Source organism: Chrysochloris asiatica, unplaced genomic scaffold, assembly GCF_000296735.1.
Source record: "Chrysochloris asiatica unplaced genomic scaffold, ChrAsi1.0 scaffold00022, whole genome shotgun sequence".
Lineage (NCBI taxonomy): Eukaryota > Metazoa > Chordata > Mammalia > Afrosoricida > Chrysochloridae > Chrysochloris > Chrysochloris asiatica.
The window spans coordinates 21,026,058-21,042,709 of record NW_006408540.1 but is presented as its reverse complement, the minus strand read 5'-3'; the positions used below and the strand labels follow the sequence as shown (position 1 = coordinate 21,042,709).

Here is a 16,652-nt window from a genome sequence, read left to right as displayed (position 1 = left end):
AAAAAACATGGATCTACTCCTGCCTGATCCTCTTAATTTAATTTGATCAATAAAGTAAGAGTTAAAGTTATGCAGGAGAGCAGGAGAAAGAATAGTAGAGAGAATGTGGTAGCTATTGTGTAACACTACCAGGTAATAAATGAGGTGAATAAAAGAGAAGGGTGGCTTCATTCACAAATAAATTATACGTAATATATGTCCTGGTGTGGCACTGTGGGTTAATGCTCTGGACTGCAAAGTCAATCTGGACTGCAAAGTCACCCATTTCTCCTTGGAAACCTTATACAGAGTCGCTATGGGTTGGAACCGACTCAACGGTACTTAACAATAACAACAACAATGACAATATACATTAGGGCAGTGTGGTGGTCCCATACAATAAGCACTCGAGTGCAAACCACACGTTCTCATTCAAGTCCACCAGCTGCTCTGCAGGAAAAAGATGAGGTTTTACACTTCCTCAGAAGATTTAAAACCTCAGAAACCCTATACTGGGTTGTTATGAGTAGGAACTGATGCAACAACAACAACAATAGTAAAAGTTATCTTTGTATAACTATGTTGTTGTTGTTAAGTGCCTTCGAGTCGGTTCTGACCCATAGCAACCTTGTACAGGGTTTCTGAGGCTGTAAATCTTTACGGGAGCAGAACACCTCATCTTTCTCCCGCGGAGTGGCTGGTAGTTTCAAACTTCTGGCCTTAAGGTTCACTACCAGTGTCAAAACTGTCCTGATGCTGCTATGGTAATTTTATGTGAGAATGGATAGGACTCATATTAACATAAAGAAATACATTCATATGTGAGCAAGGATTAGAATGGAAGCAGGAGTAAAAGAATTGATATGCAAGTTCAAGGCGTTATAGATTCATTTTTCCTTTTTTCTTCCTTGTAAGAATGTTTCTGTAGTTAAAATATCATTCTTGTTCTATTCTGTGATATTATGCTGTATAACCAAACCAGTTTCCGTGATGTGTGTCAGAGTAGAACTGTGCTGCATAGAGGTTCAGTGGCTGGGTTTTCAAGAGTAGATCACCAGTGCTGTGTTCCGGGGTGCACCTCCAGCCTTCTGGTTAGCATTGATCCACATTGACCACTGTACAACCAGGGCCCCCGTGTGCTTGTTAATACAAGAGAACACTCATGGTTTTAGGCATCAAAAGGGAGTACAGGTAGGAGAAGTCTTCAGGGACAAATAATAAATTTGTAACGATCATGAGGCCAGACAGCTAGTTTGATGGAGTCATAAACTTTGTTGAGCTAAGATGTGCCCAAATGGGAGAAGGAAGCCAATGTCTGTACCGCATATGCAGGAGTGGGTTCGTTCTGAAACTCCACCAGCACTAGCTATGTGCCCAGGGGTCACCGTCCTACTTTGCTTTTCAACTCTTCTCATCATTTCCTCTTTCAGATATGCCATCTCCATGGCCCGAAAAATTGGAGCCCGAGTCTATGCCCTTCCAGAAGACTTGGTTGAAGTGAATCCCAAAATGGTCATGACCGTGTTTGCTTGCCTCATGGGGAATGGAATGAAGAGGGTGTGAAGCCCAGTGGGCGGGTTGGGACCAACACCCCCCACCTGGCCGCTTGGCCCAGAACACCCTCAGGAAGCCCGTGGATCTGTTACAAGTCTCTCCTCTCCCCAACTCCACCACCCTATTTCCCTGTGACCTTGCTCTCCACCCTCCCAGAACATCACCCCTCATGGCCCACCTCTGCTGACCATCCTAGCCTTTGGACCCTTTGGAGCATCTGAAAAGCTAGTCAGAGTGTTTGGGTCCCAAGAGATTCAGGAGACCTACAAAAACAACTCTCATCATCAGAACATTCCCCAGAGCTGGGTCTCAAATGTCACCAATTTGTGTTTCCAGCTAGGAAGAGGCTCTTTGTAACTGTGTGATTTGGGTCAGACCAAATCTAACGCCTGCATACCTGTACTGGCAGGTAGAATCAACTCATCCAAGAAAGATATAATGGAACATAGAACCACTAGGGGGCAGCACTAAGAGCTCTCCCTAAGGGTGCTGCCTCTCCCTATATTTCACTCTGCATACTAGCCTAGTTTTGGTGGGATGTCTAAATAAATGCCTGGCAACATTTGGAAGAAACCCTGCTCTGCTTTTGTTTTCTCACCAATCTTAGAGTGTCTGATTACTGCCAGGCCATAGTTGTTGGTGTTTACTTGTTTGGTAGATTTTTTTGCTACCCCTTAGCCTAGGGGACTCCTTGTGCCAATGGACACACATCTAGCCACTCAAGGATAGAATGAACACAAGCTGGATGATATCTGACTGAATTGCCTTACAAAAAGCTTTTTTATTGAACATTTAGAAATGATTCCACGATACAACTAAAACAATGTAAATTTAGTAAACCTAGTAGATTTATTAAGGAGCTCTCGTAGCATAGTGGTTACGAATCAGGCTGCAAACCGCAAGGTCAGCAGTTCAAAACTACCAGCTGTTCCGCAGGAAAAAGATGAGGCTTTCTGCTCCTGTAAAGATTTACAGCCTCGGAAACCCTGTACAGGGTCGCTATGAGTCGGAACTGACTCCATGGCACATAACCACCACCAGTAGATTTAATTATTTTCTTCCAACGGAGTGAAAGCAAAGCAGCAGCACAGCTTGGTGAACCAACACCAGGTTACCTACCGCTCTTGTGGTGAAGGGGCTCGTCAGTGAGGAGTCTTCTGTAGGGTTGGACTGGAATGGAACCATTTTAGCCATTTTCCTGAGTCTGTTCCTTGGCAGTGGACTCCCGAGGTCAACGTGTGGCTTATCTTGGTCCATGACCCGTACTTCTCCTGCATCTGAATGCAACATGTTTGCCTTTGGCTTTGACTGAAGTTCACGTAGTTTCCGATGATTCTTCCCCATCTGCTTCCACTACTGCCTTAGTGGAAAATGAAGATAAAATAATGCTGGAGATCTCTCTAAATAAAATGTTGCAATATTTTGGGTACCTGTAGCTATTTCCTTTCGAAGGGTTAATAAGAGTGTACTATAACTTATTAATTCATTCATTAGCCCTGGTTGGGTATTGACACCACAGCAATGTTCAGACGCTACAATTCAGCCCTTTTTTTCTCCCAGAGAGCTGGTTTATCGTCCCACCATTGCCTCTTTGCCAGTCCTCCAGTTCTCCTCCTGTCTAGCAAACTATAGTTACCAATTGTTTATGTATTCTACCACTGACAAATCATGTACACACACACACTTTTTTTTTTAATCCTCTCCATGCTCATCAGTTAACAGTATTTGCTTCTTTTCCCTCTGTTTTGTTTTGTTTTGCTTTTTGATGTACACAAAAACACACAGGAATATGTAATTGTTTAAACAACCAAAGGGCACATTCTGCAAGCCAGTCTCCTGGCCGCCAGCACACAGTCTTTCTCTTTCCTCAGCTACTCTATCTCTCCATGCCATCACCTCTGTCTCCATCTCTGGTGTCACTGCTTCTGTGGTTAGGATCCCATGTTCCACTCATGCTCTTCTCTTTTGATGGTCCTAGGGTCCTCTGTTCCTAGAATATAAGATTAGCTACTCCCCCTTTTTGTTACACAGCTTCTACCTTTACAGTTGTGACAGTCACAATTAGTCATGATAATTATTCACTATTGAATCATAAGAATCTTATCCCCATCTCCTTTCACCAGACCTATCTAGACAAGATGAAAACTATTCAATGGGGATTCTACCTTTCCCTGCACACTCTGAAACTAAACTCCCTTTTGAAAACATTTAAGCCAGCCACTTCATGCATGCCCTTATAACTACCCCCTTCCTCTCCATTTTATGTAGCCTATGTCTAAGTTGCCCGTCCCTATCAACCCTGTGTACTGATGGAATAGGCTTGACCCTTGGTGTAAGACTCCTTCCCTCTTGGTTAGTATTTTGAGCTACTACGTCCATAAGTATAGGTCAAGTTCATCAGATTGTAGCAATTTACACTTGCTCCTTTATCAAATTTATCTTCCTCTAGTCATATTCTGATCATCAAGCCATCAAAGCTAGGTCAAATGTGTACTATCTGCAAGTTTGGGCATTCCTGTGTGTTTCTCCTCACTTCATATCAGTTGGATGCTTCACTCTCAGCTCTAGCCCTCCATGGCTAGGTCAATACCTGTGTTCTCAGGAGATCCTAAGTCTCCCCAAATTTCAGACCAACCAGCCCTTCCTCTTCTCTCATCTCAAAGTTGATAGGAGTCTATGAAGTGTGGTCAAGGTCAGCCCATATCTTCATTACTGCCTTTCCCTGTCTTCCACTCACATGTAGACCAATGCGGTTGCCAGTGAGCTTATATGCCTGCTCAACACACATCCCTTTTTAAATACATAGTAGGATACCATGCATGTCATTTTGTGTCTTACTTTGTTCGTTAAATACCTTATCTTGAAGATTGGTCGGCATTTACACAGTAAATCTGCCTTAAACGTTTCTAAAGACTCACAGCCTTCTATTCTAATAAAAGTTCCAGATGCCATCAAGTTGATTTCAACTCATGGCGACTGTATGGAAGGAAGTCAGAGTAGAACTGTGCTCCACAGGGTTTTCAATGGTTCCTGTTGCAGAAGTAGATCATCAGGCCTTTCTTTAGAGTCACTTCTTGGTGGACTTGAACTTCTAGCCTTTTGATCAGCAGATGAAAATATTAACCTTTGCACCACTCAGACACATTCTATTAGGTGGATGTTCCAAAATGTATCCAGGCAGTACCTATACAGGGATATTTACATGTTTTTAATCTTTTGCAACAGCCAATAAACCCATAATGAATAATCTGATCATCTACTTCTTTGTGCAAAGAAGGTTAATTTGCATTCCACCTGTATTTCTTAGTTTCTGTTTTAGCAAAGGTATTGAACATTGATGAGTAAGACATGGATCCTCCTGTTACATTGCTTGAAAACAGTTTGCAAATAACCCCAAGCCAGGATGAACCTCTCAGCCTATCTGCTCTAACTTCTCTGTTATAGCTAAAGCAGTCTCTTGATCTCGCAGACAGATGATGCGCATGCATGCATGCACGCACAATGCAATAAACACAAAACGTGATAAATGTTTTAAGAGATTTGTTAACTCAATATTATGGGAGCTTCGGGAGCAATCCATTCCAAATTCAGGATGTTCATTTTTTCGCAGAAGAGCTGAGCTCTAACAAATGAGAAGTTGGCAGCAATCATAATTGTTGTTGGTACCCTTGAGGTGGTACTGCCATCGAGTCAATTCCAACTCATAGCAACACTATACAGGGTTTCTAAGGCAGCAGATCTTTATGGGAGCAGGAAGTCTCATCTTTCTCCCACATAACAGCTGGTGACCTTGTGTTTAGCAGTCCAAAGTTTATCCTACGCTACAGCACCACCAGAGTGCTAGAAAAACCCTTATAAAGGTTTGTGTAGCTGTAAAGAGTCTAGAACATTCATAGATTAAAAAACAAACAAACAAACAAAAAAAACCTCAGTGACTTTCAAAAATTGATTTCCATTAGATAAATAATACTTTCCTGATTGGGGTTAAGGGAGTGCTAATAGAAAAGATGTAAAACTGTCTCGTAGAATTGTTAGAATCGAATGGATTCCCATCTAGCTGGAAGTTAGGACATTCTGGAGCCTGTCTGTAGCAATGTGTTAGACTGTATGACCTCCAATTCTCAGCTAACCCAGTGATTGTCTCCACTGGAACACTGAGCCACACACAGACTCACCCCCATGCATCACCTCTATCCCTTGGAATATGATTGTGGCCTCTTGATTGTAAAGACTCTGTCTGAACTCTTAGCCCATTTCAGACAGATGCTTGATGCATGTGCTTGCTCCATGTGCTTCCCATTGTTCCTTCATTGACTGCTAAGTCTGCCTCTCTTTTTGTTTATTTTTTGTACTGAAATACAGCAAAATATTTGCCATTCCAACTATGTTTACATGTGCATTTCGGTGGTGTTGATCACATTCACCATGTGTAGCTGTCACCAATATTCGTTTCCAAGTTCTTCATCATCTATTGCGCTGGACTGCAAAGTTGCTTTGAACTGCAAGGTTGGCGGTTCAAGTTCACCAGCTGCTCCTAGGAACCCTATACAGGGTAGCTATGGGTAGACATCTACTCGATGACACTTAACAATAACAACAATTATGGATTGAGGAGTCCTGATGTGGTGCTGTAGGATATGCACTGGACTGCTAATCACAAAGTTGATGGTTCAAACTCACCAGCTGATCCTCAGAAACCCTATACGGGGTTGCTATGAGTCATAACTGACTTGACAGAACTTAACATTATGGATTGAAGGAGCACTAGTGGATCAAGTAGTTAAGTGCTTGACTGTTAACCAAAATGTCAATGGTTCATACTCACCAGCTGCTCCAAGGGAGAAAGATGTGTCAGTCTGCCTTGGAAACCCTATGGGGCAGTTCTACAGGGTTGTTATGAGCTGCAATCAACTGAACAGCAATGCGTTTATAATACCTGTTGGAATCTTATCCCCTAAATTAGTCTGATGATAGGGTTTTCTTTGTTATATCAATGTTGGTTTGCCCTAAACCTAATCACTTCTGAGTTACAAAGGGCAGCATGACACACAAACAAGGAAACACAACTAGCACGAAGAAAGTTGCGACATGAGAGGGACTGAGAAATGACGACCAGATGTTGAAAGGCACTAAGATCTTCCCCAGAGCTGGGAAAGAGGGGCAGTGTTTTCTCCTCTAGCCAGTCCCTGGAATTTGGATCTCTAATCTCTTGAAATGTGAGAAAATAAATTTCTTGAAAACCACATGCTAGTGGTATTTTCTGTTATAGCAGCATTAGGAAGCTGAGACTTGCTGATGAATAGGGACTCAAAAGCTCGGATGCAGAACCTCTCTGTGAGCCTACCTTCCTAGCAGTTGTCAGACAGCAGCTACTGAGCCTTCATCGATCAACCTTTCTTCTTTGTCTAGTCTAGGCTTAGAGTAAATGTCTGAAGTTCATTCTTGGTAAACTTGACATTGTTTTGCCTAGTGCATATCTTCCAAATTTATGATCCAGAAAGGAGAGCTGCTGCTCAGAACAACTTGGCAGTATTGCTTGATCAGCTTGCAAAATCTAGTCACTGTGACAGTTTTCTAATAAAATTCCAGTAATTAAACTCCCAACTGCCAAAGATGGCTTTTTCCTACTGTCATCTAAAGTATAATTTCTCAAAGACAAGTCGCAAATTGAATGTGTGCAAAGGTAAGAAATGAAAATGGCATATTTTTTTTTTTTAATGAATAAAACCAAACCAAACTCATTGCAGCCGATTTAATTCTGACTTAGAGCAACTCTGTAAGACAGAGTAGAACTGCCTCATAGGGTTTCCTTAGCAGCCAAGTGCTTAAGCGCGATATCACCAGGACACCTTTTTTCGTGTCTAAAATCTACAAATATTTAACAATCAATTTTAAATCAGCTCCAAAAACAGATTGTTGAGTCAATTCCTCCTACTTCACTGAGAGAAAGGCTAACAAAATGATTTATTGGCTAACTGACATTTCGAAAAAAGAAGGTCCATTTAAACCAGTATTTTAGTTAATACTTGTTTTAATGGACCATCTTGAAATGGATCTATTTCCCTCACCTGTCATCTGACATTTCACATTTACAACTGCAAAACCTGGCACCAGCCATCCCTCCCACAACCCTCTTGGCTCAGTTGTGTTTGATAATTCATTGCAATGGCTACACAGAGCTCACACAACACACTCACAGTTAGGGGGGTTATTAGGGAAGTTAATAGATTACAACTCAGGGTCAGAATTGCTCAGCCAGCAGTTAGCCCAGTCAGGACAGCGTCTCTTCAGGCATGCCCATAGGCAGGCAGCTATCAGCCCTTGGCCTGTTGACCTGGCCTCTGCCCTGCTTATTCAATGTTACAAAGCTCTTTTAGGGCTGCTGATAAATGCCCGGAACACTCCACTCTACTAAAAGCCTCAGCCTTAAGGCATCCAGTTCTAGCTCCATGGATCAGCAAATTTAACTCTGCAATTAATTGCTTGGAGGTACCCCACTGTGCAAAGGATCCTCTTGCCCAAAGTCTCTCAGCTTTATTCACTCCATCATACGTTCTGGCTCTCGGTTCCGCTGCTCCTCGGCCTCTCCTCCGGTGTCACAGCATCTGTCCTTAGGTCAAGGAGGTACAATAAGTGGAATCTCTGAGTCCAAAGGACATGTTCAACTCCTGACTCATCCCCCAGCCCCTCTCTTCTGAGATGGCTCATTTTATTATATCCAGCAGGATGGAAAACTTGGCCATTCACAATGAGCCAACCATTCACAACTAAATCCATCAACTTGCCCCCACACATTTTCCCACCCAGACCCGTCAGGAAAAAGTCGTGTGGTGGGAGTTTACAAAGACTACAGCTAGAACAGACATTAATAATATACTACACCACAACAACAATAGTAAAATTCTATAAATTTTGAGCAATAACAAATGCCAAGGTCTGAAGTGAGAGTAATGCTGGAGGTGATGTTTAAGGTTGTGTGTCAACTTGGCTAGGCAATGATTCTCAGAGGTTTGGTAGTAGTTCCTGTTTCTCTGTGGGGAATACATTCCAAGATCCCCAGTGGATGCCCCAAACAAAGGATAGTATCATTACAAACTATATGTACTATGTTTACTATGCTTTTCTCCACACATATGTGCAGCACGCACCCATGGTGCCCAGTAGATGCAGGTAAGGTGCAGTACAGCCCTCATCCAACTGTGTTTTCCAGACTCGCACCCAATGGAGGAGGAGGAAGCTGGCTCCAGGATGGAGCAGGACAATGAAAGATTTTATCACACTACTCAGAGTGATGCGTAATTGAAATATTTTCAGATCGTGGTTGATCATAGGTAATTGAAAAAGGGAAACTATAGTTAAAGATGGGCTATTGTAATGATGGAATTCAGCAGTTACATAGCATAATGCTGTATCATCCTTATTTTGTAATCTCATGCAGTCATCCCCATTTTCACATAAAAACAATATTCACATAACTTGGCCCTTAGCATCTAACCACGTCAATGAGTGGGGAGTAGGTGTAAGAGTTATATCATTTTTGGAATAGTAACCTTGAGAGTCAGAATGCAGACACACTTTTACTTCTAAGGCTATATGGAATGCTGGTGTGGCCTGTAATATAAGAACTTGACCATAAGGTAGGTTTGAATCTTAAGGTCAGTGGTTCAAACTCACCAGGTACTCCTCTGAAACCCTATATAGGGTCGCTATGAATCAGAACAGAATCATTGGCACTTACCAACAACAAAAACAAAAACAAGAGTAAATGTATCAGTTTGAGGACAACTTTATTCATTGTTCAACCTTCACATGCATATGAAGCAGTTTCAATCACTTCATATGTGTCTGAAAGTTGGACAACGAATAAGGTAGACTGTAGAAGAATTGATGCATTTGAGTTATGGTGTTGGAGGAGAATATTAAAAGTACCATAGACTACTCGGAGAACAAACATACCTGTGTTGGAAGACATACAGTCAGAATATTCCTTAGAAGCCAGGATGGTGAGATGCTATTAGGAGTGACCAGTCCCTGGACTGACCCACCATGTTTGGTAACATGATGGGTCAGCCAACAAGAGGAAAACTCCCAAGGGTTTGGATTGGCACAGTGGCAGCAGCAATGGGTTCAAACATAACAGTTGTGAGGATGGCACAGGACCAGAGAGTGTTTCATCCTGTTGTGAAGGTTGTGCCATGAGTCAACACCAACTTGATGGCACCTAACAACATCAACAACAAACAGGCCATTTACCTAAAATTCCTGCCTATCCCTATGAAGTCACCTGATTCCTTTTCCCCACCCCAAATTTTAAAACTCTAACAAAGCCTTTGTCCAAGTAGATTGGTTTTATGCATTGTCCGAAGCCCTCCCCACCTCTGCTTACAAGTCTTTTTCCTATAATAAACCTTTGCTCATGTGGAAACCCTGTCTCACCTGACTATCATACTTCATCAGTAGAAGGCAAGACCCTGCTCTTGTAGGGACTAATCCAAAAGGCAGGTCTACATGGTCTACATGGAGCATCTTAATGCAACAAGAGTATCATAGGAGGCTTAGCAGATGGAGGAGTGGCAGCACAGAAGAGTGAAAATGAAGAGACAGAAATGCTCCAAAGGTAAACTTTGCTTTCATCACAATTTAACCATCTAGCCAACAAGTATTTGCTCAGTGTTCTTTGGGTGCCAGATAACCCTCTTGGTGCCACTAGTACATGTTGATTCAGTCCATTTACCAAAGCAAGGTAATCAGAACCAAGGACAGAGTTTGCGGCTTTAAAGCCTCAAACTCCCTCTTGATTGGTCTCCAAAATGACCTGACGAAGGACTAGATACACAAAGTCTTTGTGTAAATTCTAAGACCGGTTCATTTTCCATGAATAAACATGAGAACTAGTGTGTGAAGGGGAAAATCATCTATCAATTATGTTTTCCATCTCCCCAAGATTATGCACTTTAACATCTGAATGATTTTGTGAAAGGAAAACATGTAAATTGAGCTTTGCCTGAATAGGTAATAAAACTGACTCTCTCAGTGCTTACCTAGCAATAGGCCTGAACTACATTACATATTCAAGTTGTAGCTAGTCAAGATCAAAATGGGGTTTGCCTGTATTTCCAGGCAAGACAGACCACTTAGGGTGGGTTATCTTCACAAGCAGTATTCATAAAGGTAAAGAAAGGGTCAAGGCTCCCAAAGAGACACTTGCCATATTTTTGTCATCTAAGGAGCCTCTGAGTGTTGCTAGGGCGCTGTGGGTCAATGAGCTGGACTGCAAGGTTGGTTTGAACTACAAGGTCAGTGGTTCAAGCTCACCAGCCACTCATCGGAGACCTTATACAGGGTCACTATGAGCCAGAACGGATTCAATGGCATTTAACCACAGCAACAATAAGAAGCCTTGGTGGTTCTGTGGAATAAGCATTTGGACCACTAAGGGCAAGATTGGCTGTTAAAAACCACCAGCTACTCTGAGGGGGAAAGGTGAGGCTGTCTGCTCCCATAAAGATTTACCGGCACAAATTGCTAAGAGTTGGAATGAGCTCCATGGCAGTGAGTTTCTGTTTTGGCAGTGTTCTAAGTTGGCAGGAGACTACATGCACAAATGAACCAACTTCCAGGGGAATGACTCGGAAGCTAGATCTGCTGGGACTAGGGGGTTTCCTGGGAGGGTGACTCATCACCCGTCTCATCAGGCGGCTGCAAGGGAAGAAGACAAGTCATCCCCAAGGTCATCAAGACCTGGATAAGGTTGGGAAGAAAGCACATTGATTCCTGCCCACTTCTGTCTTGGTCTAGTATTTTAATATGAATGAGATATATTGAACACCTATTTTGTGCCAATTACTTTATTTTAAGTTTTTTGTGGATTGAGTGACAGTTTACAGGGCAGATCATCAGTTTTACATTCAACAAATTATACACCTTGTTTCATTACAATGATTATAATCTCCTCCATACACCACCAGTTAACAGTGTTTCTCTCTGTTTACTTTAGCTTTCTAAAAAGAAAAACACTCAGGCATATATAATAATTTACACCTCCAAAGGGCACATTCTGCAGGTCTGCCTCCTGGCCACCAGCTCTTAGTCCCTCTCTTCCCATAAATCTAGAGTCCTCAGAAACTCCCTCTATCCATGACCCCATCACTGCCTCCATCTCTGGTGGCTGCTGCTTCTCTAAATAAGATCCCACATTCTGCTTGTGCTCTTCTCCCTTGATGGTCCTAGGGTCCTCTGCCTCTGATCTATCAAATTAACCACTCCCCTGTTTTTGTTACAAAACTTCTACCTTTACAATTGTGACAGTCACAATTAGTCATGATAACAATTATTCACTATTGAATCTTATGAATCTCATCCCCATCTCTTTTCACCAGTCTCATCTAGACAAGATGAAAACTATTCAGTGGGGACGCTTTCTTCTGCACCCCATACTCTTAAACTAAACTCCCTCTTGAAAGCTTGTAAGCCAGTCACTTCATGCCTTTATCACCCCCTCATTTTAGGTAGCCAGTGTCTAAGTTGCCCGTCCCTATCTACCCTGTGTGGCACTGTGCATTAATGTGCCAGACTGCAAAGCCTTTTGAACTGCACGGTCAGTGGTTCAAGTTCACCAGCTGCACTTTGGAAATCCTATACAGGGTCGCTATGGGTCAGAATTGACTTGACAGCACTTAACAACAACAACAACATACACATACAGGAGTTCTGGTGTGGTGTTGTGAGTTAATGCACTGGACTACAAAGCCAATTTCAACTTCAAGGTCAGCAGTTCAAGCTCTCCAGTTGCTCTTCAGAAACCTCATACAGAGTCGCTATGGGTCAAAAATGATTCAACAACACTTAACAACAACAACATGTGTATGTAGGAGTCCTGGTGTAGTGCTGTAGGATAAGCACTGGACTGCTAACTATAAAGTTGGTGGTTTAAACTCACTAGCTGCTCCTTGGAAACCCTATACAGAGTCCCTACGAGTCAGGATGGACTTGATGGAACTTAACAACAATTACAACATATGTATATTTATATATATACATTACACAGTAAACACATACTTATTTTTGTATCAACATTAATTGATGGAGGTAAAGGAGGTAGAAATAAACACCCACCCATTGCTTCCTCAGGTTCTCAAGTCTGTAAATCTTTATGGAAGCAGACTGCCTCATTTTTCTCCCAAGGAGAGGTGGATTCAAACTGCCAGCCTTTTGGTTAGCAACCCAGTACTTAACTCATGGTGCCATCCATTCACTATAATGAAGTGACCCATAGAAAAATTAGGTAGACAGATTTCCAATCTCGACGATTCAAAGAAGCCATGCTTTAATCCCCCCAGACCTTGCTCCAATCACACAAATGACAGAAAAGCATATGAAAAGAAACAAACCCCAAAAGACAGTCAGAGGCAGGCTAGAAGTCAAGACTTGGAACAGAAATGTAAAGTAATGAAAGATGATGAAGATGCAAGTAATGCAGTGGTGGCGACCAGCTGGCTTCTGTGGAGAGAGGATTTAGGTTGGACCATCAGAATGCCTGGAGCCAGGGACCAAGAGAGTTCTTCTCCTCTAGTCTCAACATTATTTTCCTGACTTTGGTGATAAGACTGTGGTCATATAGAACAATGTCCATTTTGTAGGTATAGGCTCACCAGGGTTAGAATAGACCAGATAGCAACAAGTTTAGTTTATTATACAATAAAATTAGGATACCATGTTGTCAGTTTAATCTCAGATGGCTTTGCACTATACTACAACTTTTCTGCAAATCTGAAATTGCTTCTAATATTAAAAAAAAATTTTTTTAAAGGCCTCTGGTAGTGTAGTGGTTACAAATCGGGCTGCAAACTATAAGGTTGGCAGTTTGAAACTACCAGCTGTTCCGTGGGAGAAAGATGAGGCTTTCTGCTCCTGTAAAGATTTACAGCCTCGGAAACCCTGTATGGGGTTGCTGTGAATCAGAGCCGACTCCATGGCACATAACCACCACCACCACCACTTCACGAATGGTAGGTTCAGCTTTAGGCTGCTAAAAGCAAGAGTAGTGAAAGATGAGACTGCTCCTGTAAAGGCTTGTTGTTGTTAGGTGCCATTGAGTCGGTACCGACCCATAGCGACCTTTTGCACAGCAGAATGAAACACTGCCTGATCCTGGGCCAACCTCACTAATGTTGCCACTCTTGAGTCCATCGATGCTGCCACTTGGCCAACGCATCTCATTGGGTGTCTTCCTCTTTTTTCTCTGACCCTCCACCTTACCAAACATGCTATCCTTCTCTGGCGACTTGTGCCTCCTGACAATATGTCTCAAGTATGAGAGACGAAGTTTGGCCATCTTGGCCTCCAAGGTGCATTCTGTTATGGTGTTGGAGGAGAATATTGAAAGTGCCATGGATTGCCAAAAGAGTGCTCCTGTAAAGGTGTTGTTGTTGTTGTTGTTAAGTGCCATTGAGTCAATTCCGACCTATAGTGACCCTATATAGGGTTTCTGAGGAGCAGCTGGTGAGCTTAAACTGCCGACCTTGCAGTTCAAACGGCTTTGAAGTCTGGCGCATTAACCCACAGTGCCACACCAGGACTCCTGTAATGGCATGTTGTTGTTGTTGTTGTTGTTGTTGTTATGTGCCGTGGAGTCAGTTATGACTCATAGAGACCCCATATAGGGTTTCCAAGGCTGTAAATCTTTACGGGAGCAGAAAGCCTCATCTTTCTCCTGCAGAACAGCTGGTAGTTTCCAACTGCTGACCCTGAGGTTTGCAGCCCGATTCGTAACCACTATGCTACCAGAGCTCCTTCCTGTAATGGCGTAGAGTCCTGGAAATCCCATATGGGGCCACTGTGAGTGGGAATTGACTTGATGGCAGTGGGTGGAAATTCATGAATAATGCATCCTTGAAAATGTATACTTCAAGCTAGTAGTCTCCTTCCCTTTGTGCTTTTGCTGTAATATACTACAAATGCAACATTGATGGTTATGTATACTTTAAATGGTCCACTTAATTGGATGGCATGCTTTAAATACTGACCAGATTAAGAGAGAGCAGCTATGGTTGGCTGTGCTTGTTAGTTTCATCTTTATTGTCATTTTGCTGTCCTTTGTTCCTTTTTATGTTTCAATCTGGTATCATTTCTCTTCAATCTAAAGAACTTCTTTTGACATTTCTGCGATGCAGGTCTTGTGGAAAGATATTCTTTCATATTTTTATTTTACCTGATCCGACGATTTATGTAGCAAAGCAAAGGACCTAAAGTAGCCAAAACAATCGTTTAAAAATGATTAACTGAAACTATTTCAAGTCTTACTATAAAGAAGCTAGTAAATAAGACAGTGCAAAGTCAATGTACAATGGTCTCGGACATGCTGACCATCATGAGGGCAGTGCATAATTGGGCAGCATTCCATTCTGTGGTACAATGGTCAGAGTGAGTTGGAATTGACTCTGCAGCAGCTATCTACCTAAACATCCATTTTTCTATCTTTCTCAAGTATAAGGAGCTCTGGTAGTGTAGTGGATTATAAGCAGGGCTGATAACAGCAAGGTCAGCAGTTGGAATCTACTAGCCTCTCCACAGAAGAAGATGAGACTTTCTTCTCCCACAAAGATTTACAGCCTCAAAAACCCTATAGAGGGAGCTATGAGTTGGAATTGACTCCATAGCACACAACCGTCACCATCTAGTATCGCTCTAAGGATTGATTAATGAAACAAACTTGCTTTTTTCACACTTACAAAGTCAACTGACTTTTTACAAAGTTGACAAAATAATCCCCTGGGAAAAGGAGACTCTTTTCAGCAAACAGTGCTGGAACAATTAGATATTCACCTAAAAATTTCAAGAACCTCAGTTCCTGCATCATACCATTCACAAAAATTAATGCAAGATAACTCATAAGAGTAAAGAAGTATAAACTTCAAGACGAGTGTGTTTACATGTTCAAGTTGCTTGGACAAGACACAAAAAGCTCTAACCATTAAATAAGGCATGATAAAGTAAACTCAGCAACAAAACCCATAAAACTTCTGTGCTTCAAAAGTCACCAATACAAATAAAGGAGTCTGAAAAAAATCAGCAAGTGATAAAATGGCATACTGTATTTTAAAAGCATGTATCTTATAAAGGAGTTGTGCTCAGAATATATAAAATAATTAATAATAAAATGAGAAACATTGGGAATTTTCAAAATGGTGAAAAGACTTTAGCAGGAACTGCTCAAAGAAAAATATATTCACAATGTTGTTGTTATTGTTAAGTGTTATTGAGTCCATTCTGACTCATAGTGACCCCTGTATAGGGTTTCTGAGGAGCGCCTGGTGGGTTTGAACTGCTGACCTGATGATTTGCAGTTCAGGACTAATCCTACAGCACCAGCACCACATTTAAGTCCGTATTCACAATGCATACATATTTTTCCCAAAGGAGATTATGTTCATTATATACATTATTATTGCTGTTAAGTGATGTCAGGCTGCTCCAACGGAGCAATGGGTAAGCTTGAACCACCAACCGTACAGTTTAAACCGACCTTGCAGTCAAGCACAGTAGCCCACAGTGTCACACCTGGACTCCATATATAAGGGCAACTAAAAAAAAGTTGCTAAGGGACCAAGTGAACATCAGTCTCCACAACCCTGAGACCAGAACTAGATGATGCCTGGTTACCATTACCAAGTGCTCTGAAAGAGCTCATATTAGAAGGAGCAAACATCAAAATTATAAATTTTAAAAGACGAGGCTCACAGGTCAGACAGAGACTGGTGGAAACTTGAGCCTGTGGTCCTTAGTGTCCCTTTAGCTCTGTAACTGAATCCCCATGGCTCAGTTTTCACCCAAGCAATAGATAGGTAATAGAGCAGACAAGAACACTTGCGAAATAGCCACACCATAGAATCGTCAGCCTTTCAAAATCAGCATGGCAGCAATTACCTAAGGAGAAAGTTCAGAAGGGTTGGGAAAGAAGACATGGGAATGGGAAGCCCAGGGAAGAAGTGGAATAAGTGACACAACATTGAGGCGACTGCAAGGAGTCCCCAAATACAGGTGTTGTGGTTAGGTGCCATGGAATCGGTATCAACTCACAGTGACCCCATGCACAATAGAATGAAACATTGCCTGGTCCT

The 16,652-nt window shown here is 42.1% G+C and overlaps 2 protein-coding genes across 3 annotated transcripts in view; both read left to right on the top strand.

Annotated features, from left to right (window-relative positions):
- LCP1 (lymphocyte cytosolic protein 1 (L-plastin)) overlaps positions 1-1,542 on the top strand; it is a 51,826-nt gene extending 50,284 nt beyond the window's left edge. For both annotated transcript variants that reach the window (XM_006837629.1, XM_006837630.1), the window contains one exon: positions 1,410-1,542. In XM_006837629.1, the coding sequence (XP_006837692.1) occupies positions 1,410-1,542 (133 nt within the window). The remainder of the gene's footprint in view (positions 1-1,409) is intronic.
- A 5,604-nt stretch (positions 1,543-7,146) lies between these two features.
- Positions 7,147-16,652, top strand: part of CPB2 (carboxypeptidase B2 (plasma)) — a 122,693-nt gene continuing 113,187 nt past the window's right edge. Inside the window, exons 1-2 of the mRNA XM_006837687.1 lie at positions 7,147-7,216; positions 8,744-8,828. Coding sequence (XP_006837750.1) covers positions 7,147-7,216; positions 8,744-8,828 — 155 coding nt within the window. The remainder of the gene's footprint in view (positions 7,217-8,743; positions 8,829-16,652) is intronic.